Here is a 27440-nt window from a genome sequence, read left to right as displayed (position 1 = left end):
TCTTGGTTCAGACATTAGGCCTGTTCAACAAGATTTATCAAACACTGATTCTTCTTCAACTGTGCCAATTCTAAATGAGTCAACTTCCATACCTTCTTCTTCTAATCTATATGCTCTTCCTGGTACAATTCCTTTATCAACAAATTCAGATGAACCAAATGAATCTATCAATACAAGACCAGTCACTTTCCCACAACAGCCACATCATATGGTTACGAGGTCAAAGAATGGTATTTTTAAACCAAAAGTCTATACTGTTGATCTTAATGTTGAAGAACCTAATACTTTCCAGGAAGCAATCTCTCATCCCAAATGGAAAGAAGCAATGGATGAAGAATTTAGAGCTTTGATGAAGAACAAGACTTGGTCTTTGGTTTCTCTTCCAACTAACAGAACTTCTGTTGGGTGCAGATGGGTTTTTAAACTCAAAAGGAATCCTGATGGTTCTGTCTCTAGGTACAAAGCTTGTCTAGTAGCAAAGGGCTACTCTCAAGTTCCTGGTTTTGATTTTTATGAAACCTTCAGCCCAGTTGTGAAGCCTACTACAATTAGAGTTGTTCTTGCTATTGCTGTTTCTCAAAGCTGGTCTATAAGGCAGTTGGATGTCAATAATGCCTTTTTAAATGGTGAATTGCAAGAGGAAGTTTACATGGACCAACCTCCAGGTTTTGATGGCAAAACCAATCAAGAACAAAAGCTAGTTTGCAAACTACATAAGGCCTTGTATGGCTTAAAGCAGGCACCTCGGGCTTGGTTTGACAAACTCAAGATTTCTCTTCAACAGTTTGGTTTTTCTTCCACTAAGTCAGATCAGTCCCTATTTGTAAGGTTTACCAACTGTTCTTCTCTCTTTGTTCTTGTTTATGTTGATGACATTGTTGTGACAGGGAGTAGTAGTCAAGAGATTCACGAGCTTATCTCAAGGTTAAGGGGTTTGTTTTCCCTTAAAGATCTTGGTGAGCTTAGCTATTTTTTGGGAATTGAGGTAAAGAAAACTGCAGATGGTGGACTTCATCTTTCTCAAAAAAAATACATTCAGGATTTGCTCAAGAAGACTAAAATGGATGGAGCTAAGTCACTTCCCACTCCTATGCTTTCTGGTCTAAAACTTTCAGCTGGAATGGGTGATCCAATTGATAATGTTTTTGAGTACAGAAGTGTTGTTGGAGCTTTGCAATACATAACCATCACTAGACCCGAGATTGCTTTTAGTGTTAACAAGGTTTGCCAATTTATGCAGAAGCCTTTAGATACTCATTGGAAAGCTGTCAAACGAATTTTAAGGTATCTCAATGGCACTACAGATCTTGGTATTGTGTTGAAGCCATCAGAAACTATGAATTTAGTGGGGTTTTGTGATGCTGACTGGGGGAGTGATGTTGATGATCGAAGGTCTACATCTGGGCATTGTGTTTTTCTTGGGAAAATCTTGGTTTCATGGAGTTCAAAAAAGCAGCACACTACTTCCAGATCTAGTACTGAAGCAGAATATAGAAGCTTGGCTAGCTTGACCTCAGAAATGTTATGGTTGCAGTCCCTTTTGTCTGAGCTCCAAACTAAGATGACTATGGTTCCTGTAATTTGGTGTGACAATATAAGTACTGTTTCCCTTTCAGCTAATCCAGTTTTGCATTCGAGGACTAAGCATATGGAGTTAGACCTTTATTTTGTAAGAGAGAAAGTAATGGAGAGGAAGCTGGTGGTCAATCATGTACCAACTGAGGATCAAGTTGCAGACGTGTTCACAAAGCCTTTATCTTTCAGGTTCTTTGACAAGCTGCGTGAAAAGCTTACTGTTGCTTCTCTTGATCTAAAGAATGGAGATTAGTCCTTTTTGAAAGTCTGATTGCTTCTACTGAGTGGTAAAAAGCTTGAATGATTGAAGTTCATGGTGGCAGGTTCAGTTGCTGGCTGTGATGTTCTCTGGATCTTCTTTTGAAAGTTCAGTGGCTCATGGTGGCAGGTTCAGTTGCTGGGATGTTCTCCGGATCTTCTTTTGAAAGTTCAGTGACTCATGGTGGCAGAGGCTCGCTCCCAGAGGCTTCATTTGAGGGAGCAAATTAAGCAAAGTAGTAGCAGGTTCAGTGGTTCCTAGAGGCTTCATTTGAGGGAGCAAATTAGGCAAAGTAGCAATTAGGCAAAGTAGCAATTAACAACTAGTAGTTTAGTTTGTTACAACAGCATTAGTTATTTCTTGGTTTAGTTATGTTTTAGTTTTCTTTTGTTAAAACTCTGTTAGCCTCTGTTTTTCTAAACCCTGCTATATATATAGCAGAGAGGTTGTATTGTCAAGATATAAAAGAAATCTCTCTTTCTCACTCTCTTCTTCTTCCTATCTATCAATTTCATTAGAAAACGAAAGGAAGATGTGGGGATGTACAAATTAGTTGTCATGTGTCTTGCAAGGTACACAAGTGAGGCATAGCACTAGGAAGTGCAAGAGTGACATTTCACTCTAAAACAACCTTTATCACGCAACCTTTAAGGTGAACCCACTCCCATGATAACACAATTAATATAGATACACTCCTTTCATAATTACTATGATAGCATAATTTCCCCCCACCATCCATGTGTGTGTCTTTGTGGTGTAATGGACCACACACAACACCTCCCTGATAAATTACTCTTCACTAAGGATCCACCCATAAATGTTGAAACATATGAGATTTATTATGGTTATGATGGAGATAGAGAAATCGACTTTGCAAGGTAATTTGGTAGAGAGAGGGTACTTCATAACTACGGAGTTATTAGATACATCCACTAATGCATAAAATTCTATATTCATTCACTGCCACATGCAGCAAGCCGGAAAGGTGTGAACACAAGGGCCTTGTGTTAAAGGGCAATTCTTTCCACGCAACAAAAGTCAACGTGAGAGGGTAATTTCGTTAATCCACAATACAGTGGCATTTCTGAAATTATGATGTATTGATGTATGCATTACCGAGAATCCAGTTATAGTAATATTGATGTATGCAACTCACTGGATCCAATCGTATGATGATAACAAAACAGCGATAATCAGACACGAATGTCCTGGATCCACCTGCGTTGTTTGTTCCCCTAGATTTCTTCGTTTTTTCTCGAGAAAATCTCAAATGGGTTTGCTTGAATCCGCCGCTTCCATTAACTGGGAGCATGAATCCTTCCCAGAATATGGAGATTTCGTTGCTCTTCCCGTCTTTGCTTTTTTCTTCTTCTCTGTTCGCTTCTTTCTCGATAGATTTGTCTTCCAGGTACCGTGTTTCATAAATCCCGTTGAATTGTTTTTTTTTTTTTTTTATTTCTTTAGTTTCTTATTTTGTTGATCAATCGTTCATAATTTGGTACTTTTGTTCAATATATTGGTTTCGCCATTTTTTTGTTCTCTTGTTTTTTGGGGATTTTTTAGCGAGTTATCACAATTTTTTGTTCATTCGGTGTTTTCTGCTCTTTTTTTCTTTTTCTTAATCGGTTCCTATTTATTTTTGTAATTCTGTTATTATGTCCCTTCTGATTGAGTTTCGGGAATTGAACTTTGGTTATTGCTATGATTATTATTATTATTATTGGGTATTCGGTCCTCTTTTTCCTGTTCACTTGTCATGTGAATTTCCGGTTGACTGGAAAATAAAGGAATTAATGTTTGGTTGATCTTGCTTTGAACGAAAATATTTTGTTCAGAAAGTATGGGATTGGCAGGATGCAGATAAGAAGTTAGTTTGATCTAGAAATAGGCTACCGGGTGTGCTTCACTGTGATTATGTTGATTCTATAGTGATGATAATTCATTAATTTTAATGTTTTTCTTATCTTTAAGTGAATACAATATGGAGTTAATTGGGTGCAAATGTAACCATGTTAGTCCCGATAAATTTCAAATGTTTGTTTGATTGACTCCTTCATTTGTGGTATATCTTTCCGGATTCCAATTCCTCTCATTAATGTGGAACATTTGATTACAGGGTAGGAACATAGTTACTAGAAACCTATATTCCCTGTAATTGAATTTCCTTGTGATGAAATTGTAAGTTTCAGTAGAAAACTAGAAATCATGAAAGTTCTAAAGGTTTTAAAATTCTCGAATCTGCTTTATTGACTGACTCAGGAACCAATCCAGAGGGATATTGTGCCTTATCTGATCTTGCAAGTTAGCAAGATAATGATCCAAGGTTGTAAAAGAAGGATAAATGAAACTCAAACCATTTGATCTCCCTCCTGTTCCTCCATTGCTGAGTCACAAGGTGGATGGGCAGCTTGAACAAGGATAGACTGAATGAGAAAACAAATTTTTCTCTGTTACTTGTGTGGTCGGTCACTCCTTAAAGGGGGACTTAGATAGAGACTAGTGAAGGGACTGAAACAGGGACTTGTGAATCTTGGCTCCAATAGATTAATAAAATCTCTTGTCATGTCCTAACCTCTACAAGAGTCTCTTAAGTGTAATTTACTCCACTATTATGATTATACTCTGGGAGTCATGGATATCATATTGAAGTTATTTTACCCAAAGTAATTGAATAGCCGGGCCCTTGACATACTAAATATCTTGCCGCACACATCTTGACGCATCACTACCCTAAACAAAGGTAAGTTAACAAAGTATCATCTACCACTTCTTGCTTACATTGTGTTCTCATCAGGTCCTTAACTTATATATTTGATTATCAAAGGTGTTTCCCATATGGAATTCCTATTTTCAAATAGCATATGTATAAAGATCCTAGTAAACCATTTACTAAAACCACCAAGCTTGGATTTGATGTTCAACTATTGTAAAATAATCCAAGGAATGTTCTAGTCTGATGAAAAACCATGAATTCCATCCCAAGCATATTCATTCTCAAAATCCATAAAGTCAACTTTCCAAGCTGATGCAATAGAAACGCTTAGGATGTGATTGTTTTGTGGGGGTGTCTTAACCGGAGAATGAACATCTCATTTCGAAGTGTAAGACTACCATATTTGGGGTACATATAGCATTAGAAGTTTTGATTTCCTTGAATTAAAATCCCTCAAAATTGGGTATATCTATTAGCCATGTAAGACTTGGTATTTTTCTTTCTATTTCTATTGCTAGTGAAACATTATTCTCTTTATTGTTAATAAATAAATAAATTTAATTTTTGTAAATATCATTTGAAGGGTTGTTATATACATTTGCATTAATTGTTAAACAAGTTCATAAGATAACCAAATGCTAGAATGAGAGTAACTTGACGGGGATCCCAAATTCTTGACTTTAATAAAATATTAAAATGATAATTTAATATCTATTATTTTTTCCACCCCAAATTCTTGACTTCAATAAAATATTAGAATGATAATTTAATATCCATTATATTTCAAGGATCCATTATTAGGAATATGTTTTCAATTTTCCAGTTGAGATGCTGGTAATGCATCCTTGAGAATGAGCTTTTTGAAGCCCTGATGTATGAGGGTATTTACTGCGCTCTTTTCCCCTCTTGAATCCCACCCCCCCACCCACCCAATCCATCCTGTAAGGGCTCATATCATGGCTAGAACAATAGTTATCTCGCTTAATGGCATATACTACCTAAAAAGAAGAACATGACATAAAAGGTTGTTTAACAATGACTAAGACCATCAGGAGATTTATAGGAATAGTTGGGTATAATACCTATAGTTCAATACCAATAGTAGGAATATAGAACTACTTACCATTCGTGCCCTTTATACATAAGGGGCACTCTCTCCTATCTATTCATGACCCTTATACGCAAGGGTCACTCTCTCGTTGGCCAGGGGAGTACCCTTGGACCCCTTTACCGTTCGTGCCCCGCAGATGCAAGGGGCACTCACTCATGAGCCTAGGGTGGCTCCTTTATTATATTTTTTTTTTTAGCGCGCCTAGGCTCAAGGCACCACCACTTCCTAGTTATAGCACATTGCTTGCCAAGATATGCGCCTAATTGAAAAGGCGCGCCTTGGTAGCTTTTCTTTTCCTTTTTAAACACTTTTATTCTTGAAATTTATATAATTTCATTACAAGGTTCCACCCCCACATATATTTGGAAGTCAAGGGTAAGTACCCAATTTTTTTTTTTTTTCTAGGTAAGTCATGCAGTTATGTTTTATGCCCTTGCAGAATGCATATCTTCACAAGGTAGCAAATTATGATGGTTCCTTTAATACTTCAAGGTTTATGATTCCATTCCTTAGTGGTGTTAAAGGTCATAAACTATTTCATTTTTAAGCTCTTGCTGATCGGGAGCAAATAACTAAGAAGGGTGGACATGAAGCTTTCATGGTTCTCTTTTAGCATCCAATCGTTTCTTTCTCACATGCTCTCCTCTTTTGTTTAGATGGAAGGATAAACTAAAATGCAAAGAAGGTGGAACTTAATTATGTTAAGGTGTTTCTTTTCTCATTTATTCATTTATTTTAAAATTTATCCAGACATGAGAATTTTTTTTTTTTTTTTCCTGGGTAAATCCGTGCAGTTATGTTTTATGCTTTTTGAAACTTCTATTGCACTTTTTGTGAACAAATAGATTGTCTTTTTCCCCTAGTTTTTGGGGCAGGTTGATTTGATCTAGTTCTAGAGTTTTTAGGGCCTGTATTCTGCTGATGGAATGAGTTCCTTAACTCTCCTCTTTGATAGCATTTTTCTACTCTATCATTCTGCATGTAAAGAAACAATTTTTTTTTTTTTTTTTACCCTCAGGCCAAATCAACGAATGTTGTTACTATTGGTGGATTGGAGAAACACTAGCCTGTTTGGGTCTTCAACTAAAGCAAATGAAAGTGAGAAATTTAAAGGTGAAACCTGGAAAAGTCCAATGGACGTTGATAGGACAACATCTTAGGCATCTTAGTTTCTGGCTAAACTGAACTGTTCAAATGTGAGGCAATATCTTAGGCAGTAATGCCTAAGCTGCTCAATCATATAGCTGTTTTATTTGTGCTACTAATTACTGATATTCCATAATTTTTATCGTCCATTTGGTGTTGCTCTTCTTGGAATACACTCTGCAGTTTTGTATATCAAGAACAAAATGGTAAATTTTTTATCTGTATCTATACTTTTGTACTTTATATCCAACCTATACCCTTAGTTTGGTGTCCCTTTTTGGCATCCTTCTTCTTGATGTCAGCTTTGTGAAATTGTTGCCCTCTCCCATTTTCCCATAGCAGAGTTAGATCATTCAACAATAAATAATAAAAAATGTATTATTAACTAATTGAGCCAACTGATATTTAATTTGCTGTCCTTGGTGTCAAGACTTGTGATATTATCTTCCCTTCTCATGTTTCTATTAAGATCGTTAAACCTATGATGGACAATATTGTAATATCTAACTTCAATCAAGCTAATATCTTATTTTCTCTCACCTTTGTATTCTTCTTCATGAAATTACTATCCTCTCCTATGCTTAAGGCTTACTAGGGACTAAATAGTAAATTAATCATGCAAATACATAATCGGAGGAGCCTCGGAAACTAATAATTTGTTTTCATAGGCTGAAATTGCAAGAATAACTAAGAATTTTCATTTTATCTCACATACGTCATGTGTGACAGTCTAGTGTCAAGAATGGGAAAGCATAGGCTCAAAATCTTGGCACATTACTTAGGATTAGAATTTTTTACAAAAAGAGATGTACAACTTCAGTTTTGGTGATATTGAATATCTTGTTTATGGACCTATTTGATAAAGAAAGATAGCTTGATTTGGATTGAATTCGATGGAATTATGGGCGTATAGGAAGAGTTGCAAACTATCAAGTTGGGACAATATCTATTCCTTGAACACTATCAATTTCTATTCTTCTGGTCATTTTATTGTAGGTAGGATGTGTCCAATGGTTTGTAGGGCATTTTACTTGTGATACGAATATATTTTGATTCATATTTGGCTACCATATGGATTAGGATTACTTTTATACACTGATTAAAATATGGTGTATTGGTGCATTTGGAAACGATATTTCCAACAGAAATATCGGTGGTCAACGCGGAGTGTTGACCAAGTCAAAGCTCAAAAATGAGTTGTTTCTCTGCTCCTTGAGGGAGTTGAAACCCTAACCAAAAGGTTGGGCCAGCGCCCACCTTACCATTAGGGCAAGTTTGCACCACATATATATATATATTAAAAGTTTTCATATACACAAAATATTAAAACAATACTTTAAACAACGAATTAATTATAATTATTTTATAAAAAAAATATAAATTTTCATTTAATTGAGTAGCAAAAAGTTTTTAATATCATTAATATATTAATTAAATATTAAAAAATTATACATTTATCATCATTTATTTTATATCATTTGATACGATTAAATTAAATATATCATAATTTTAATATTAAATATATTTTAAAATTAAACATATTATAATCAAATATCACAATATTATTATCGAATAATATTTGATGTAATTTAATAATCAATGTACACTTATATATCTATATATATATATATATATATATATATATGTATATATATTTCTTCAACAAAACAACTTTAAAATATCTATTATACTTCTAATTTCATTTCTAAGAGCTTTGTTTTACACTTTCATAAGTTTTGATCAATTGGGCCAATCGATATTTTGTATCAAAATATCCGTTGATATATCTCTGGTATATATGTGATTACCGATATTTTTATCCTTCCTTTTATGTACTACTTGTGTGCCTTGGAAATTTTGAGGATGGAGTTTAGGAAATAGGATTATGTAAGGACTAAAATGATCATGCATGGGATCAATAAAGCTTAGATCCATTCCAAAGAAAAGATAGCTAAGCATCTAGAATATTGAGTTAAATCTCCTCCTTTGAGGATACAATCCTTTTTAATAATACATACTAAGTAGATCCATTGCTAAGTACTGTTCCTTTTTTTGTTTTTTTAATTGGGAACTAACATATAATTGCACACCATGTTTTGTTGCATTAAATTCTCTTATGTCATTGGTCAAATGGTAACATAGATGTCCTTGGGAGGCCATTGCATAAGTTTTCTAGGATTTTTCCACTCTAACTCACCTTGTGGTGGTAACGGTAGAGAATTCGTTTTTAGGGAGACGTGTGATGGGGTGATCAACATTTGTCTTCACACTTTTTAGGTCTTTATAGAGTTATCATAGTGAAAATCTCACCACTTCAGCCGTCCTTGGTAACTCCTCTCCATTTTCTTGGAACCTTAACTTCCGTCGCAATCTCACAAATATAGAAATTGAAAACCTCAAAAGACTCATGTCCTCACTTTCTTCTATGCACTTATCTTTTTTTTGTTGCAGATTCAAGAACTTGGTCTTTATCCTCTTTAGGTTCATCCTCAGTAATTATTATTATTATTATTATTAACACAACTAGATAGTTTCCTTCTTATTGGAAAATCTAATACACAAAATTAGGAAAGAATAATTACTGTCCAGCTAATATCCCTAATTTACTGGGTTGAGTAAATACAAAAAATGTATACTACAACCATCATATCCCTCAAATCTTGGTTAATTTAACCGAATCTTCAATTTCTCAACACTCCTCCTCAAGCTGGTTTGAAAATATCTTCCGTAGCCAGTTTGTCAACTAAATTGTCAAATTGCTTCCTATGTAGTCCTTTTGTCAATATATCAACAACTTGTTCAGTTGTTGGAAAGTATGTCATGGAAATCAAACCATTGTCAAGCTTTTCTTTGATACAGTGCTTATCCACTTCTACATGCTTAGTTCTGTCATGAAGAACTGGATTGTGTGATATTGGGATAGTTGCTTTATTATCACATTAAGCTTTCATAGGAGATGAACTAGGAACCTTCAACTCTTCAAGGATCCTTTTGATCCACATTACTTCACAAATTCCCTGTGCAAGAGATCTAAATTTTGCCTTAGTACTACTTCTAGCCACCACATTCTGTTTTTTACTTCGCCATGTGACCAAGTTACCTCCAATAAAGGTACAATAACTTGATGTTGATCTTCTATCCATAATATTTCCCACCCAATTTGCATCAGTATAGGCTTTAACTTGTAAGTGGCTACGTTTTCTAAATGATAACCTTTTCCTAGTGTCCTTTTTAAGTATCTTAAAATCTTGTAAACAGCATCAAAATGTTCCGGTCTTGGAGAGTGCATAAATTGACTCACCATGCTAATTGCAAAGGCTATGTCTGGGCATATATGAGACAAGTAAATTAACCTTCCAACTAGTCTTTGTTATTGTTCTATATTTTTCACATCCTCAAGTTTGGCAGCTTGTGACTTCAAGTTAGGCTCAATGGGAGTTTCAGCTTTACAACCAAGCAGGCCTATCTCACCAAGCGGATCAAGTACATATGTCCTTTGATTAACAAAGATACCTTCCTTAGATCGTGCAAACTCCATTCCAAGGAAATATTTCAACATACCCAAGTCCTTGATCAAAGTTTTTTGCAAGTCTCTTCTTGAGCCTTTCCAATTTGTCAATATCATCACCTGTTAGAATCATATCATCAACATAAACAATTAAAATTGCAACTTTTCCTTCCTTTGAGCGTTTATAGAACAAAGTATGATCTACCTGACTTTATCGAAAACCATAGCTAGTCATAGGTTTTCCAAAGCGTTCAAACCAAGCTCTCGGGGACTGCCTAAGTCCATACAAGGACTTTCTTAATTCGCAAACTTTGTCACTCCCAAGTTTCTCCTCAAAGCTTGGTGGTAAACTTATGAACACTTCTTCTAAATTGCCATTGAGAAAGACATTTTTTACATCTAGTTGGTACAAGGGCCAATTGGAGTTAATTGCTAAGGACAATAGAACTCTAATAGAGTTTATTTTTGCAACAGGAGCAAATGTTTCCTAATAGTCAATCCCATAAGTCTTTCTAAAGCCTTTCGCCACAAGTCTTCCCTTGTACCTTTCTATGCTTCCATCAAGTTTGCACTTTATGGTAAACACCCATTTGCAACCCACTTTCGTTTTGTCTCTTGGCAAATTCATAATTTCCCATGTATCACTTCTTCTAAGAGCATTCATTTATTCCATAAGTGTCAATTTCCAATTCGGATCACTAATGGCTTCCTGTATATTTCTCGGAACAAACAAGTGAGAGATCCTAGAGATAAAGGCTCTATGATTTTTTGACAGTTTTGTATAAGAGAGATATTTGGCGATAGGATGCATGGTACAAGAGCGGGTTCCTTTTCTAATTGCTATGGGCACATCTAGATCCAAAGGTATGGTATTAGAAGGAATAGATTAAGAAATAGGAGGATTTAGAGTACTTGAAATATTTAGATGACCATCTCCTGAAGTGTTTGATTGATCCTGTGCTGGTATGATAGTTGGGTCTTGTGTTTTATGATGAAGTTTCCTTCGACTATAAACTTGAAACTCAAAATTCAAACGATTTACATTCTTTTGTAGTACTTCTCCCCATGTTTGTGAAACATCTATACTAGGCAAGGACAAGCTAGGATTTTATATATTTTCAGTATCTAGAACATTTAATTCCTTCGTTTGAGTTTCTAAATTATTAGGAGAAATACTATGGTAAAATAGTATTCGGTAAAGGGTCAAAAATATCCCAAAAATTATCTTGTACTCCTTGATTCTCCCCTTGAAGAAATTTTTTGTGAAAGTAAGGTTGATTTTCTAAAAAAGAAACATCAATACTAGCATGGAATTTTCTGGTTTGTGGATTATAACACTTGTATCCTTTTTTGTTTGGAGCATAGCCCGCAAAAACACATTTTTTAGCTTAAGGGTCAAGTTTAGACTGAAATTTACTGGGTATGCAAACAAAAACAGCACAGTTGAAGACTTTGAGGTAAATCAGAGTATATTTGTGTTTTAGGAAAAAAAATTTTAAAACACCCGAGTGGTGTCATGTACTTTAAATCATGAGTTGGCATCCTGTTAATCAAATAGCAAGCAGTTAAAACAACATCACCCCATAAATATTTTGGAACATTCATATAAAACATTATGGTACGTGCTACTTCGAGTAAATGTTTGTTTTTACGCTCAGTAATGCCATTTTGTTGAGGGGTATCTCGACATGTAGATTGATGTTGGATTCCTTTTTCTTTCAAAAACTTTCCCAAAAGCTCATTAACATATTCTGATCCATTATCAGAATGAAAGATACATATTTTTCTTTGAAATTGGTTTTCAACCATAGTGTAAAAATCTTTAAATAATTTCTTAAATTTGGATTTTTCACTCATCAAATATATCTAGCACAAACGAGTGTGATCATCAATAAACGTCACAAACCATTTTTTTCTAGTACTAGTAGTAACCCGAAATGGTCCCCAAACATCACTATGTATTAAATAAAATGGTTTGGTGGCCAAATAGGGTTTGGATAAAAATGTAGCACACTGACTCTTTGATAAATAACAACTTTCACAATGAAAAAATGAACAATCAATATTTTTAAATAAAGTAGGAAATAAGTGTTTAAGATAAAGAAAACTAGGATGCCCTAGTCTATGATGCCACAACATTATTTGTTCACAAACAGAATTTGAACTAGTACTACTAAAGCTTTGAGCTTTTTTATTACTAGAGGAAAGTTCATCAAAATAATAAAGCCCTTCAATCATTCTAGCATTGCCAATCATCCTCCCCGAGCTTTGGTCCTGAAAGTCACAATGAGATTCAAAGAAGGTGACACGACAATTAGCATCTTTGGATAGTTTACTCACAGACAAAAGATTACAAGCAAGTTTTGGGATGTGAAGAACATATTTAAGAGTTATGTTCTCAGAAAATTTTATCACCCCTTTTCCTGCAATAGTTGAGAAACTACCATCGGCAATACGAATTTTTTCACTACCAGAACAAGGTGAGTAAGAACTAAAAAGATTAGAAAAACTTGTCATATGGTCAGACGCTCCAGAATCTATGATCCAAGGAGCAGAATTTGAACATGATAGGGCATTAGAATTAATACCTGTTTGTGCCAAAGAAACACTAGGAATACCAGATGAGGAATTAGATTTTAGCTGTTTTAGAAGGTGATCCATCTGCGCATTGCTAAAGGGTTCAGAGTCTGGTTCATTGGCTGATGGAGTTACATGAGAAGTCCTCTCTTCTGGTTTGTTGTTTTTCCTATTTGCAGGCTTGCCATGAATTTTCTAGCAAGTTTCTCGAGTATGGCATGGCCAATTACAGTGATCACTCCAAACTCGAGGCTTCTCATCCATCTTGCGCTGATATTTGCTGGCTTTGTTGGCAGTAGCATCTACAGTAGCCAAAGCAGAATTTTCAAATGGCTCATCAACAGTCTTTTTTCCCAGCATGACAAGTCTACAGCTTTCCTCTCTTGGAACTTCAGAAAAAACTTCACTGATAAAGGGAAGAGGAGATCTACCAATAATTTTGCCCCGCACTTCATCAAACTCGACATTGAGTCTAGCAAGAAACTTGTAAATCTGATTGTCCTCCATTGTTTTCTTATGGTGGTTACAATCTTCTGGGGATTTCCATTCATAATCATTGTATAAATCTAGGTCTTGCCACAACCTTTTCAGTGAGTTAAAGTACTTGGTGACAGGTTCCTTTCATTGCTGAATTTCTCCAAGTTTCAGTGTTAACTAAAAAATTTGAGACTGATTTCCCAGATCAGAGTACATCTGGTTAATGTTATTCCATAATTCTTTGGTTGTGGGATAGCACAAATAATTGGAGCTAATGTCTTCATCCATGGAATTAACAAGCCACTTCATGACCATGGATTTCTTAGTGTTCCAGACAGCATAAGTCGAATCCTCTTTTCTTGATGCCTTCTTGTCTTCGGTTAAGTAGCCTATCTTCCCTTGCCCCCGTATATGCATACAAACTGATTGAGAACAACATAGGAAATTATTTCCATTCAGGCGGATGGTGGTAATCTGGATTGAATGTGAGGTGTGGGTTGATTGTGTCTCAGAAATTTTATAGGGGCTGGTTGAGATGCAGATGAATTTTCAGACATGGCTATAGTGAAGCAGATGAAGGAAAAAACAAAGTAAAAGCAAAGAATTCTAGGGTTTTTGAAAGGAGAAAACAAAGAACCAACCTTGCTCTGATACCATGAAGGAAAATAATATTTCTTTTCTTGATTAAGATGATTATTTACACAGCTATATAGTTTCCTTCTTATAGGAAAGTCTAATACACAAAATTAGGAAAGAATAATTATTGTCCAGCTAATATCCCTAATTCATAGGGTTGACTAAACAGCATAAATGCAAAAAATGTATACTGCAACTATCATATCCCTCAAATCTTGGTTAATTGAACCAAATCTTCAATTTCTCAACATCCTTCCCCGTTTCTTTTAGCTAATTTTTTATGGAAATCAAAAGGCCCTCCAAAGGTCAAGTCATTTCCTTGGTTAGTGGCTCATAAGAAGGTAAATACAATTGACATGTTACAGTTGAGAAGACCGTACAAGTCTCTTAGTCCTCATTGGTGCATATTATTGATGGGGTGTGGAGAATTGATCAACTATCTCTTTCTACATTTTCCATGACATTAGGGCTTTGGCACAAGCTTTTCAGGCTAGCCAACATGGTATGGGTTCCTCCTAGGAGTTTTTGTGATATGATGACTATTTCATTTAAAGGTTTGGGGAACTCCATTAGAAGCAAGACCCTATGGCAAATTGTCTGTCTCACTATACTTTGGATTGTGTAGGAAATTGCTTGCCTCACTATACTTTGGATTGTGTGGCAAGAGAGAGATACTAGGATCTTTGAGGAAAAGCGGAGAATAGAAAAGACGTGGGTGGGGCCTAATTCGCTTTTATTCATCCTTGTGGGCTTCTTGCTCAGTCGCTTTTAGGGGTGTTCCACTCAATGTTATTCAACTTAGCTGGTACTTGGTTTGTAATTCAAAAGAGGTGGATAACTATGAGAGAGTTTGAGTCTTGAGGAGATTTGAGGTTGTTTATATGTATAGTCCTCCTTGTATAGCGGAGGTGTTTGGTCTTTTGTGATGTTTTTGTATTAAGAGGGGAGGACCTCCTCTCATCCTTCTCTTGTACTTTTTCCTTTTCTAATATATATCTTGTTTCTGATTAAAAAAAATCTCTCTTCTACTCCCCCCCACCACAAAAAAAAAAAAAAAAAAAAAATCCTTGCATTTTTTATTTTATTTATAATTATGACATGTGATTGAGCCTGGTCTTGCCTGTTTTCAATGCCCCTATTTTGATTTTCACTCTCTTTCTAGATCAGTTTATAATGAGATGTATATGTTGCAGAAATTGGGAAGAATACTGATTTTTGGAAAGGGTGGTCAGCAGCTAGATGTTGGGGTAGATGAGAAGAGAAAGAAATTACGAAAGTTCAAGGAATCAGCATGGAAGTGTGTTTATTTTCTTTCAGCAGAGCTTCTAGCTCTATCTGTAACTTATGATGAGCCTTGGTTTACTAACACAAAATATTTTTGGGTAGGGCCTGGTAATCAAGTCTGGCCTGACCAACAGATTAAGTAAGGTTTTCACAAGCCATACATTAAAAGCTTATGGTTGTTAAATTCTGGCTTTTGTGTTAGCTTAACTTTTTCCTTTAGCTGTGCTTTGAATAGCTCAGCCTATGAAGTCAGTTGAGTGATGATATATTGCAAATTCAGGTTGAAATTGAAGGGTTTGTATATGTATTGTGGTGGATTCTACACATACTCCATATTTGCTTTGATTTTTTGGGAAACAAGGCGGTCTGATTTTGGAGTGTCAATGGGTCATCATGTGGCAACTTTTATTCTCATTGTGCTGTCTTACATATTCAGGTATGTTTGGCAGAAGTTCAGCTTGTAGCTTGGCATGTTCTGAACACCATAACCATGAGGATGTGGGTTCATACCAATTTACCTATTTAAAGTAAAACAGATGCTTTAGTGTGTGTTATTTCTGTGTAAATAGTGTCCATATCCCTCTCTTCTTCTAAAATGTTTGGATTTCATAGTAAATAATCTTTTATGCAATATTTCTTTCTTTCTTTCTTTCATCTTTTTTTTTTTTCTCTCTGATTTCTGTCTCTTGCAGATTCGCCCGTGTTGGTTCTGTTGTTTTAGCTCTTCATGATGCTAGTGATGTCTTTCTGGAGGTAGGGAAGATGTCCAAATACAAAGGTGCTGAAACCACTGCAAGCATCTCTTTCATTCTTTTTGTTTTGTCTTGGATCGTACTTCGCCTAATTTACTATCCATTCTGGATCCTTCGGAGCACAAGGTGAGAATAAGTTGGTGCATAGTGTTTATTGGTTATTATGCTCATTAGACACCCCTTTTCTCTAATATATTCGTATTTTGCAAAGGTTTTAACTTTTGATTTCAGAATCTAACTTGATCCCAGTTAAAATCAAGATGAAATCTCAATTTAAAGTTCAATCCTAATTTAAAACCATAAAAATGTTACAAATTTTGATTTAGTAAAGAAAGAGGCCATGCATGATGAATTTTGTCTCCAGTTTACCCAGTGAGTGGAGATTTCTAATTGAACATCTGTCAAAATTGAAAGTTGCCATGTGTACAAATTCATGCTTAACTGATGGAAGCCTATTTCTACTGATGCTGTCTATCAATTTACTGTGGTTGACAATAACAGTGTTGTAATAAGTACTATTAAAAATAAACAATTATTAGGATATATATCAGGAGGGATCTCATGGGAGAGAGCTTTATATCATTGGATATTTTCAGAAGCTCTTTTCTCCCTGAACAAACAAGTATTCTTGCTTTCCTGCAAGTTATTTTAAAATTGCACTCCATAATCATAAACTGGCATGTCTCTGCATAGAGATTTAGAGCAACTGATGTTGTTTGAAGATATGCATTTGGAGATTAGGTTCAGGGATTTGTAATTTATACCCAGCTAACATTCATGTGTCTGAAACACCTATTCTATTCAAATTTGATCTGATTGTAGGTTCATAAAAAGGTCATCGTAATCGTAATTAGGCAATATTCTGAATTTGTGATTAGTAGACCTTGTCATAGGCAAATTAAATTTCAGGAAAGGACCCCATAGTACAGGGAGCATACAAGAAGCACCCAAAAGGAAATAAAGACCGGACTTAGTGCCAGCACAGAACCTTAATCCAATCCTGATGAATGCAAGAAGTCCATAAAAGGTAGGCCCCTTTTCAGAATGGGTCCTTTCACAGTTCCACCACAAAATACATGATTCAGGTCCTGCTTGGATTGTAGAGTTTTAGAGAAAGAGAAAAAAAAAAATGGAAGGGATTCAATGATTGTTTGGAGATGCATGTAAAAGTAATCTATTAATTTTAAACCTATATTTTATTTTTCTCTACTTCTTTCATCCCATTTTCACCTTTATTTTACTTTCCTCATACTTTCCCCCCAAGCCATATTTGATTAGTAGGATATAGCATGGGATAGGATAATATGATAAGAGATGGGATAATATATCCTATCTCATATTTGGTTCGTAATGGGATAGAATAGGTTATTCCATCATTGATTATCTCTCATCTTCAAACAAACATGTGATGTGATATATTGTCCCACCTCTTTTTTATACCTCTATACATGACATAAAATAATCTTGAGTTGAGATATAAGATATAAATATCCCATAAATGATAAAAAAAATTTTTTTGATAGATAAGCGCTGAATATATTGAAAAGAGGCCAAAAAGCCACAAAGTATACAGGGAGTATACAAACTAGCTAAACCTCACAACCAAAAAAAAAACAAAATAACCCCACCAGCCCTTATCTGGAGACTATCCACTCCAAGAAGCCTATAAGAGATAGCGAACTCTCTCCACTATACAATCTAGCCCAACACCATAAATTACAGATAAAAGAATTTTTTAATTTCTGAATTGCTATCACTCCCCCCCTAAAAGCTAGTCTATTTCTTTCCTTCCAAAGAGTCCAAAAAATGTACAACGGGATAGACTTCCATATCTTTTTCCTTTTTTCCCCTACAAAAGGGCCCCTCCAGCTCAATAAGACCTCCTTTACAGTTTCTGGAAAGACCCACTGAACACCAAACAATGCAAAGATCATATCCCACAGGACTTTTGCCACTATACAGTGAAGGAGAATGTGATTTACAGATTCCTCTTCGCAGCCACACAAGAAACAGCAGTTCGGGAGTTGTCACCCTCTTTTCTGAAGCCTATCTAACGTAAGCACCTTCTCCCAAGTGGCCTTCCAAGCAAAAAACAAAATTTTAGTTGGAACTTTATCCACCCAAATGTTACTTTTCGGAAAATTGTTAGCAACGGTATTAACTACCAAGTTGTAAGCTTCCTTGACTTTAAATTGCCCGTTTCTTCCCCCTTTCCAATAGACTGTATCTTCCTCTGAGGTAGGTTTATAGCCCCTCAAGACATGAAGCAAGTTACCTACCATATCCAACTCCCAATCATTGAAATCCCTCACAAACCTTAAATCCCAACCTCCTTGGCTGACATTTTGATCCCACATTTCTTCTACCGTGTCGTTTCCATGAGCAGCCATGCCATAAAGGTGAGGAAATCTTTGGGACAGCACTGTACAATCGCACCAAAGATCAGTCCAAAATCTGATTTTGGTGCCATTTCCAATAGTAAAGGCCATATTTTCCCAGCACCAGTCTTTTTCCTTCAAAATCTCCTTCCAAACCCCTACTCCAAACGTCCCATTAACCTTTTTGGTCTTCCAACCAAAACCCTCTTGCTCATATTTCGCCAAAAGCACTTGCTTCCACAGATTTTCCTTCTCACAAGCAAATCTCCATATCCATTTACCCAACAAGGCTTTGTTCAACGGGACTAACTTCCTTAAGCCAAGCCCCCCCTTTTCCTTCTCCGTACAAACAACATCCCAATTAACTAAGTGCACTTTCCTTTCCAAATTTCCTCCTCCCCAAAGGAAGTCCCTTTGTAATTTTTCTAACCTCCGCACAACTGACTTGGGCATACGGAAAAGGGACATTTGATACAAGGGCATACTAGCCATCGTGCTCTTTATGAGAATGAGTCTCCCGCCTTTGGAGATATATTGGCGTTTCCAAAGCGCAAGTCTTCTCCTCACCCTCTCTTCCACCCCATCCCACATGGAGGTAGCCTTATTAGGAGCCCCCAAGGGCAACCCCAAATACACAGAAGGCATAGAACCCACCTTGCAGCCCAATTCCGTTGCCATCTCCTCCATCTCTTCCACCTCGCCAACTGGGATTACTTCACTTTTATCCAAATTGATCCTTAACCCTGACGCGGCTTCAAACCAAAACAAGATCCAACTCAGATGAGTTAGGTGCTCTTTCCTAGCCTCACAGAAAACTATTGTATCATCAGTGGATAACAGATGGGATATATGCACCGGTTGTCTTCCACCTCCTCGGATCTTACACCCTGACAGAAATCCCCCTTCAACAGCCTTCCTAATGAGAGTGCTCAAAACTTCCATTCCCATGACAAAGAGGTAAGGAGAAAGAGGATCTCCTTGCCGCAACCCCTTAGAACTTGGGAAGAAAACAGCTGGCACTCCATTCACCAACACCGAAAACTTGGCTGTGGATATGCAATTCCACATCCAACCTAACCACTTTGATCCGAACCCCATTTTTTTCATGACTTTCATAAAAAACTGCCAATTTAAACTGTCGTAGGCTTTCTCTATATCCAGCTTACAGATGAGACCTTTCTCTTCCCTTTTTTGCCAAGCATCAATCACCTCATTTGCAATTAAAGATGCATCAAGGATTTGCCTGCCCATCACAAATGCATTCTGATCTATGGAGACCACTTTCCCTATCACTTTCTTGAGTCTATTGGCCAACACCTTGGCCAATAGTTTGTACAACCCCCCCAAAAGACTGATTGACCTAAAATCCCCAAGATCCTCAGCCCCCCCCCCCTTCTTGGGTAACAATACCAGAAACGTATTGTTGAGACTCTTGATGAAGGCACTTTGCTTATAGAACTCCTTAAACAAATCTAAGACCTCCTCTTTAACAAAAGCCCAGCAGCTTTGCCAAAATGCCATAGTAAATCCGTCCGGTCCTGGGGCTTTGTCCCCATTCATCTCTATCAGGGCACTATGAATTTCATCCTCAGAGAAAGGGTGCTCCAAATTCTCCGCTTCTTGCTGACTAATCTGCTCTAACTGCAGCCTTTCTATATCCGCCTTCCAATCTGAATTTTCTGTAAGTAAGTATTGAAAAGCATTAACTACCCCTTCTCTCACATCCTTCTCCTCGGTCAACCACACCCCGTTTATCTTAATTCTGTCCATATGATTGATTCTACGATGAGTAGTCGCCATTTGATGAAAATAGCCTGTATTTCTGACCCCTTCCCTTAACCATAACTCCCTTGAATGCTGCCTCCAATGAGTTTCTTCCAAAGAGGCCCACTTAGCATAACTTTCCTTAGCTTCCTTTTTTGAAGTTGTTTCCTCCTCTGATAATCTTCTCTCACTTTCCACCAGGTCCCAGTGGTCCACTATTTGGAGAGCAGCAACTTTATTGTCTTCCAATCTCCCAAACACTTCCCTATTCCACACTTTAAGCTTTTGTTTGATTTCTTTCATTTTTGTAGTCAATCTATAGCTAGCACTGCCTCTAACCTCTATTCCCTGCCACCAGCTATGAATTAGATCTTTAAACCCTTCAACTTTAAGCCACATATTTTCGAATCTGAAAGGAGAGGAACCTCTTCTTATAGCACCACCCTCTAGCAACACAGGAAAGTGGTCGGAAACAGGCCTAGATAGCCTTTTTTGAATAACACTACTCAATTGATCTAACCAACTGGGGATAGCCAAAAATCTGTCCAACCTAGCCCAGGACTGATCATTAGGCCCCCCACTCCAAGTATACCCTCCCCCTTGCAAAGGAAGATCAACCAGGCCTAACTCATCTATAACCTGAGCAAATCTCCTCATCGCTGCAGTTATTCTCCCTTGTCTATTCCTTTCTCTTTGAGAAAGGATAATGTTGAAATCGCCCCCTACACACCAGGGTTCTTCCCATATTCCTCTAATCGCCCCAATCTCTTCCCACAGGTATTCCCTTTCATCTTTGGTGAATGGGCCATACACTCCCGTGAACACCCAAACAGCTCCATCTTCCACCTTCCTAAACCGACAGGAGATAGTGAATTGACCCTCCTCCCACTCCAAGATTTCCAGCAGCCTTTTATCCCAACAGATCAGAATACCTCCTGCCGATCCGGAGGCATCCAAAGCCCTCCAATCTAGATATCTTCCCGTGCCTATACTTCTCACCATACCCTCGGACATTAACTGAATTTTCGTCTCTTGAATACAAAGTAAATCTACCTTCTGATTTCTTACAAAGGCTTTAATTAATTTCCTTTTAGAGCTGTCGTTAGCTCCCCTCACATTCCAGCATAAAATTTTAAGCTTCATTTAACTTCTGCGAGTTGGCACCCTTTGCCCCATGTAGGACTTCTCTACTTACTTCCTCTCTCATAGTTGATTGAACATTCAAGCCTTTTTAGTTCCCTTTCAAATTTTGTCTTCTCCAGAGCTCCTCTACTATATATCATCTCCCTTCTTTTTCTGATTTTGGCCAAACAATTCAAAATTTCCTTTTCCAGCCCTTCTGTCGAAAATCCCAAAAACTGGCTGAATTTGGCCAGATTACTTTCCTCCCATCCATTCTCCCTCTCACCCCTGACTTCTTGAGGCTTTGTCAGAATTGAACCCCTCTCCCACTCCTTAGCCTTATTATTAACAAGATTAACTTCAACTAAATCCCAACATCCTTCACCATTCTTGATAGTTTTTAACATGCTCAATGGGGTATCTTCTTGGATTTCCTCACATAATACCCCGAATGATCGTAATACTCCCCCTTCGGAGTCCAACCAAAAGGAAGAGAAATAGGAGAAGAAAACCCCAAGGCCCTAACCCCCCACGGAATCAAAGCAGACCCATACCTCAATTCCTCTTCAATTAAAGCGCGATCAGTCGCTGAATGGGACGATGCCATTTGCTGCTTCCACTCGTCTTCCTTCTCCTTTAGTTTGAGAAATTCAGCCTCAAAATTTTTTCCATTGTCGTAAACAGATCGAGCCCAGGAACATGGCCTCTCCAAGCTACCTCTAATGATCTCAGGTTGGGGCGGGCCAAGGCAGTCTCCTAACAGGCCTTTGACCTCAGAAATCCCTGGGCTCGCTACATCGTCAGCCCACCACTTGGCCTTAGAATAGGACAACCCATCCCCAGGCCTGGCCTCATCATTCATCACCCCTTTTAAAGGGCTCGCTACAGCGTCAGCCCCCCATTGGGCCTTAGAAGATGATGGACCATCCCCAGGCTCGGCCCTAACGTTCGCCACCCCTTTTAATTGTCGGCCTACTGTTGGGCTAATCCAAGAGGACTTAAGCTTTAAGCCCAAAAGACCCGCAGACGGGCCTGACGAGGAAAGCCCAACTTCCCGATCCTCAAGAGGAGCCCGGGCCCCAGACCCGACTTGGACCCACTTTTCAGTCCCATCTCCACCCGCCCCATTGTCCTGCCCACCAGTCCCATCTGTAGGCAACAACAGCGCCTCGAGCCTCACATTTTCCAACTCTTCCACGTGCGGGGTGGCGCGTGCGGCGGAGTCACCCCTGATCTCCCCTATGGATCTTCCACTCGAACGACTGCCCGTTGATACCTTCCTCATCTCCGGTCTCATCTCCCACCAGAGAGAGAGAGAGTAGCATGCCTCCTCCACCACGATGTCTAACGTGCTCGGCAGATCTTCGTTCTTCGTCTTAATTAGGATGCGAGCCCACTGAAGATCCTCTATCTTCTCCGTCTAAGGATCCATGGCTACAAATCCGCCACACTCGTCCCTCACTCTCCGCAAAATGGACGGAACCCACAATGATATTGGAAGCCCTAGGATTTTTACCCAAGCTTCCTTCCTATTCCCGCCTTCTTCCTCACAACCACACCTAGGGCTCCATCGTTCTAGCCCCAACTGAACACCTCCCACCAACCTATTTCCAGAGGATAACACACGTTTGGCTTCACCCACAAATTCAAACTCCAAAAGAATCCTGCCCTTTTCCAACCTTGCCAACCCTGACTTGCCCTGCAACCCCCAAGACCTCGCCATTAACCAACCTAATATCTCCAAATCCACTCCTGTTGCTAAGCTAGGGTTCCAACTGCCGACAAGACAATGCTCCAATTTGCGCAGGTTTTCATTGATTTCCTCCCCTCTAACTTCCACTCTGACCACTTTACCCTCCCTGCCCCTCGACCCCTTCACCATTTCCGCATACGACCTATCCATTCTCGGTTTCACCATGGCCCTTTCTTCCTGCTTCTTATCCTTTTTGCCAATGTTTCCTACCGATCTTTGTATCATCTCCGCCATAAAGGTCCATCCCCGCCTTTCGCCTCTACCTTTCGGGATAAAGATACTAAACCTCCTCTTCTCCTGGTCGATCACCCCTAATCGAAGATAGTACCTTGCTCTGTTCTCATCCCACACCAAGGAATAAGTTCTCCCATTTTCTTTCCATCCCCTTTCCCATTTTCCAATTTCCTCTTCCTTGATGCACTGGTTCAGACTGTCCAGGAAGACTTCTACACTCATCGGCCCTAGACGGACCCAAGATGAAACCCCTCCCTTGCTCTCCACAATAATGACTTGAGTTTTGCCCTTCTTCTCCTCTACACCGATCTCGAACGTCTTTGACTCCACCCCAAAGCTACCCTCTTTTCTTCTTCTCCGATTTTCCTCTCGAGTATCTCCCTCATCGCCATCACTCTCTCGCTCCATCAACTAGTTCAAAATCCCCATAAATGATAAATTTACTCTTCTTATTCATTTTCTTTGTATATTTTTATCAGTTTTCTATATTACTTTTTTTGTAAAACATAAAATTTTGGTTAAAAAAATTAAATTCATAGTTTCAAAAAAAGAACTAAAAAAATATGTACAAAATATGTTGTAAAATGATACTACTGTATGTATTATTTAATATAATATTTAATCTATACAATTTGTTTTGTATATATAACAACATAAATTGATATTTTTTATTTATAAATTTTAAATATTTTAATTATGAGTATTGTTAATAAAGAATAAAAAATTTCTTACTATACTATAAATTGCTAAATGATTTTCAAATAATATGAAACATGTAAGAGATGCCATACTTTTTTTAATAGCAAATTTGGAATGTAATATAATTTTTATTTTAAATAAATATCAACTAATGAAAAACAATATATTTTTCATTTATTTTTTTATTCTTTTGACAAACTAAATATAAGCATGACATAACATATTCTATTTGATATAGTACCTTAGAATATAATTTCAAATGGGATATGATATATCCTAAGATATAGACATGGTATTCAATGGGATATGATATCTTAAGATATACATATCTTATCCTATCTTGCTAACCAAATTTAGCCTTAAGGAATAGGTCTTCCATTGACAGCTCCAAATCTTAAAAATTCTTCAACTTTGTAATGCAATAAAATAAGTATAAATATTTTGTTTTCCACACTTTTCTCCTTTGTTCCCTATTCTAAACTGATTTTGGCAGCACCCAAGAGACACCAAAACAGAGAAAATCATAGCTCACTGTTGTACTTACTATTTATTGGATCATGCCCCTGTTCTGTTTTCACACACTGTTTTGCCTAGTGCTTAATCTGATTTATTTACCTATCAAAAAAGGGGAAAGGCATACCCTACGGATATGAGCCCACAATAAGGAGAATATTAGCTGATTCCTCATATTGTGTGCACACATGCAATATGCTTTCACTAGGATCCTTCCTCTTTTCATCAGTTGGGCAATGGTGAGAATTTTCTCTTACACTGCCTCCCATATAAAGAAACTGACCTTGGAAGGAAGGAGCATTGAATCCATCCCATCTGTTGGGAATGAAACATCAACATCAGCCGACAGTGCCTAATAAAAGCATTTCACCGAACAACATCCTGGAAGCCTCCCTAACCTACTTGCCTTCCTTTGCCCTCCTTACGTCAATAACCAAGACCATTGACAAGAAATATTCCACCACTTCCAACTCCCAATCATGCAATCTTCTAAAGAAATGTTTTATTGCACCTATGAACCACTTATTATATGTTCTTGGAGCCAAGAATGAATTAATACGTCATAATTATCCATAAAATGTCACTAGAAATCTTAGTTACTAATAAATGTGATGTTTTTGTGGCATAAAAGTAACTAATCTATTGTTGGCCTACTCATCATTTAAAACAGCCACATGTTATCATTATGATGTGATGAATCAGGAAGCTGATTATGTAATAAGACCCATTTTATATATCATCGTTATGCCACCACCTCATTTGAGTAGATTTCAATCTGACGTGCTACTCTAATCTTGAAATTTTACATTAGATGCAACAATGTGCTAACATTTCATGTCTAAAAAAGATGCTGCTCAATTTCATCCCTCCTTATGCTGACCACCTTCACTAGTCTCAAATCTATTAAGGTTTACAATCGTATCAAAGTTTAGTTGGCACTTTTAGTCCATCTATTTGCTAGTTTATCCTGGTCTTAAATTCAGTAAGTGTTAGTAGTTTGACCAAGATGATATAAAAAAAGTTGTATCTGCTCTTTAAGGAGTAAAGTTTCAGTTGCATCCTTGCCATTAAAGATCTTGTACAATTGCTATATTTAACTGTTGCATCATTCTGTATACTGTAGTTAAGATCCTTAAATATCCTTTTAATATGACAAAGGATTTTCCCTTTCTTGGAAATTTCTATTCGTCTCCCAACCACCATTTTTTTCCTTCTTGATGGCAGCTATGAAGTTATCCTGACCTTGGACAAGGAAAAGCATGCAGTGGAAGGACCAATTTATTATTATTTGTTCAATACTCTTCTATTCTGCTTGCTTGTTCTTCACATTTATTGGTGGGTGTTGATGTATCGGATGCTTGTTAAACAAGTCCAAGCAAGAGGCCAACTTAGTGATGATGTTAGATCTGGTAAGTTTAAAACAAAATGTTAATTCATGACTCTATATGGTTTATTAGTTGGTTATGAATGGGAGCATGATCAATGGTTTTGGAGAAATAGTTGGAAATTAACTGGCTTTAGAGGACCCCTGTTAATATACACACACTAACAGTGTGCTGACGTATTTGCAAGTACACTGTTTAGGTAATTGATTTTCCAATAGTTAGATTGTACTTGGGGTGAACTCTGATAACAAAAGATATGTGGTAATTAGCTAATGTATGGCTGATAAGAGGGAGTCATAATTTAGTTCCTACTACCCCCATCATCCACTTCTTTGTTCCTTCATTCATGATAAAACATACTTGATTTATAGGTGCTCTTAGTGTTTCATTGTAGTTTTAATATAAGTTCAGTGTACTTTTGGTAGCTTTCTAGAGGTACATTGGTTTTCCTTAACCTTGAATAAATGAAGGCAATCTAGACTTTCATTAATTCATTTTGTTGCCTTCAGTTATGATGAGGCAATATCTCTAATTACCCCATTTCAGAGGCTGAACTTTCACTTCAAATGCTATAGAGAAAAGAAAAGGAAAAAAAATGATGGATTCAGTGTTTGTGGGACATTGCGACATTCCCATATACTGTTTGGTACTGGATGACTACTAAATTCAGCATGGCAACTCAAACCCAACCTTGAAACCCATAAATTAAAGCTTTAGAAGGCAAGTGAGACGATGGGTTGGGTCAGAAACTGCCAAAAGTTAAATCAATGGGGAGATGGGCTTGGAATCCCCATAATTTGTCTGGATCAGGTGTCCATAGCACTATTTGATACCTTTAGGCTTTAGATATTAAATCTCCTGTTAATTTATTGAGTTATTTGATCCTTATGGTTTTTCTCCTTTTTCATGTAGACTCTGAAGATGAAGATGAACATGAAGATTGACCACGATACAAGATCTATGGCATCCAGAAGACTCATGCAAAGGTGATCTCAAATTTAATAGGTGTTTGGACACCCCATGATAGAAACAAAATCATTCTATTGTTGTTCTGTAGAAAAACATGATTGCAGTTTGTCCTCCTACAGAAGAATCATCCCCTAGTTGTTACTAATATGCTAATAATAAACATAATTGAGGACACTTTTCAAAACCGCAAGCGTCCAAATGCTCCCAAATTTGTCATTCTTAATGCATTCGTATCCTTAGCTCTCCTTTTAACTGACGAAAAGGCCTGTTTCTCCCTTCTTCATGCAGATAAAGAAGAGTCAAAGAATTACATGTCATGAAGTGCAATCTGTTTGAAATGAAAGACTAATGAGCAGAAAAATTCCCTCGTAATTGAAGGGATGCTATATTACTACAAGATCAGACATGGAACAAGGTTGAAAAGGGTGGCAATTGGAGAGAATTTTGATTCTTGGGTCTTAAATTTTGGCTCATGTAATTTCGTTATTGTGGGTTGTGGAACAGCCGTAGATTGATGTTTTTTTGTAAGGGAAGTTCATAATATTGCCTTGCTTACATGGTTGCCTCTAAAGTTCTTTAACCTTA

At 37.2% G+C, this 27440-nt stretch overlaps 1 protein-coding gene across 3 annotated transcripts; it reads left to right on the top strand.

Moving 5' to 3' along the window:
* The first annotated feature begins 2950 nt into the window (after positions 1 to 2950).
* Positions 2951 to 27440, top strand: LOC100251278 (ceramide synthase 1 LOH3). Of its 3 annotated transcripts, XM_010656032.3 has the most exons (8): positions 2983 to 3242; positions 6677 to 6771; positions 15196 to 15425; positions 15567 to 15722; positions 15979 to 16164; positions 25726 to 25910; positions 26799 to 26872; positions 27144 to 27440. In XM_010656032.3, the coding sequence occupies exons 2-7, from the start codon at positions 6751 to 6753 to the stop codon at positions 26828 to 26830; spliced, it is 810 nt and encodes a 269-aa protein (XP_010654334.1). In that variant the 5' UTR covers positions 2983 to 3242; positions 6677 to 6750; the 3' UTR covers positions 26831 to 26872; positions 27144 to 27440. The 3 variants fall into 3 exon arrangements, with proteins under 3 accessions (XP_002270800.2, XP_010654334.1, XP_059593887.1); XM_002270764.4 differs by lacking the exon at positions 6677 to 6771 and having other exon boundaries at positions 2951 to 3242; XM_059737904.1 differs by lacking the exons at positions 6677 to 6771; positions 27144 to 27440 and having other exon boundaries at positions 26799 to 27039.

Source organism: Vitis vinifera, chromosome 1, assembly GCF_030704535.1.
Source record: "Vitis vinifera cultivar Pinot Noir 40024 chromosome 1, ASM3070453v1".
NCBI classification, from domain to species: Eukaryota; Viridiplantae; Streptophyta; class Magnoliopsida; order Vitales; family Vitaceae; genus Vitis; species Vitis vinifera.
This window is presented reverse-complemented; position numbering and strand designations above follow the sequence as displayed.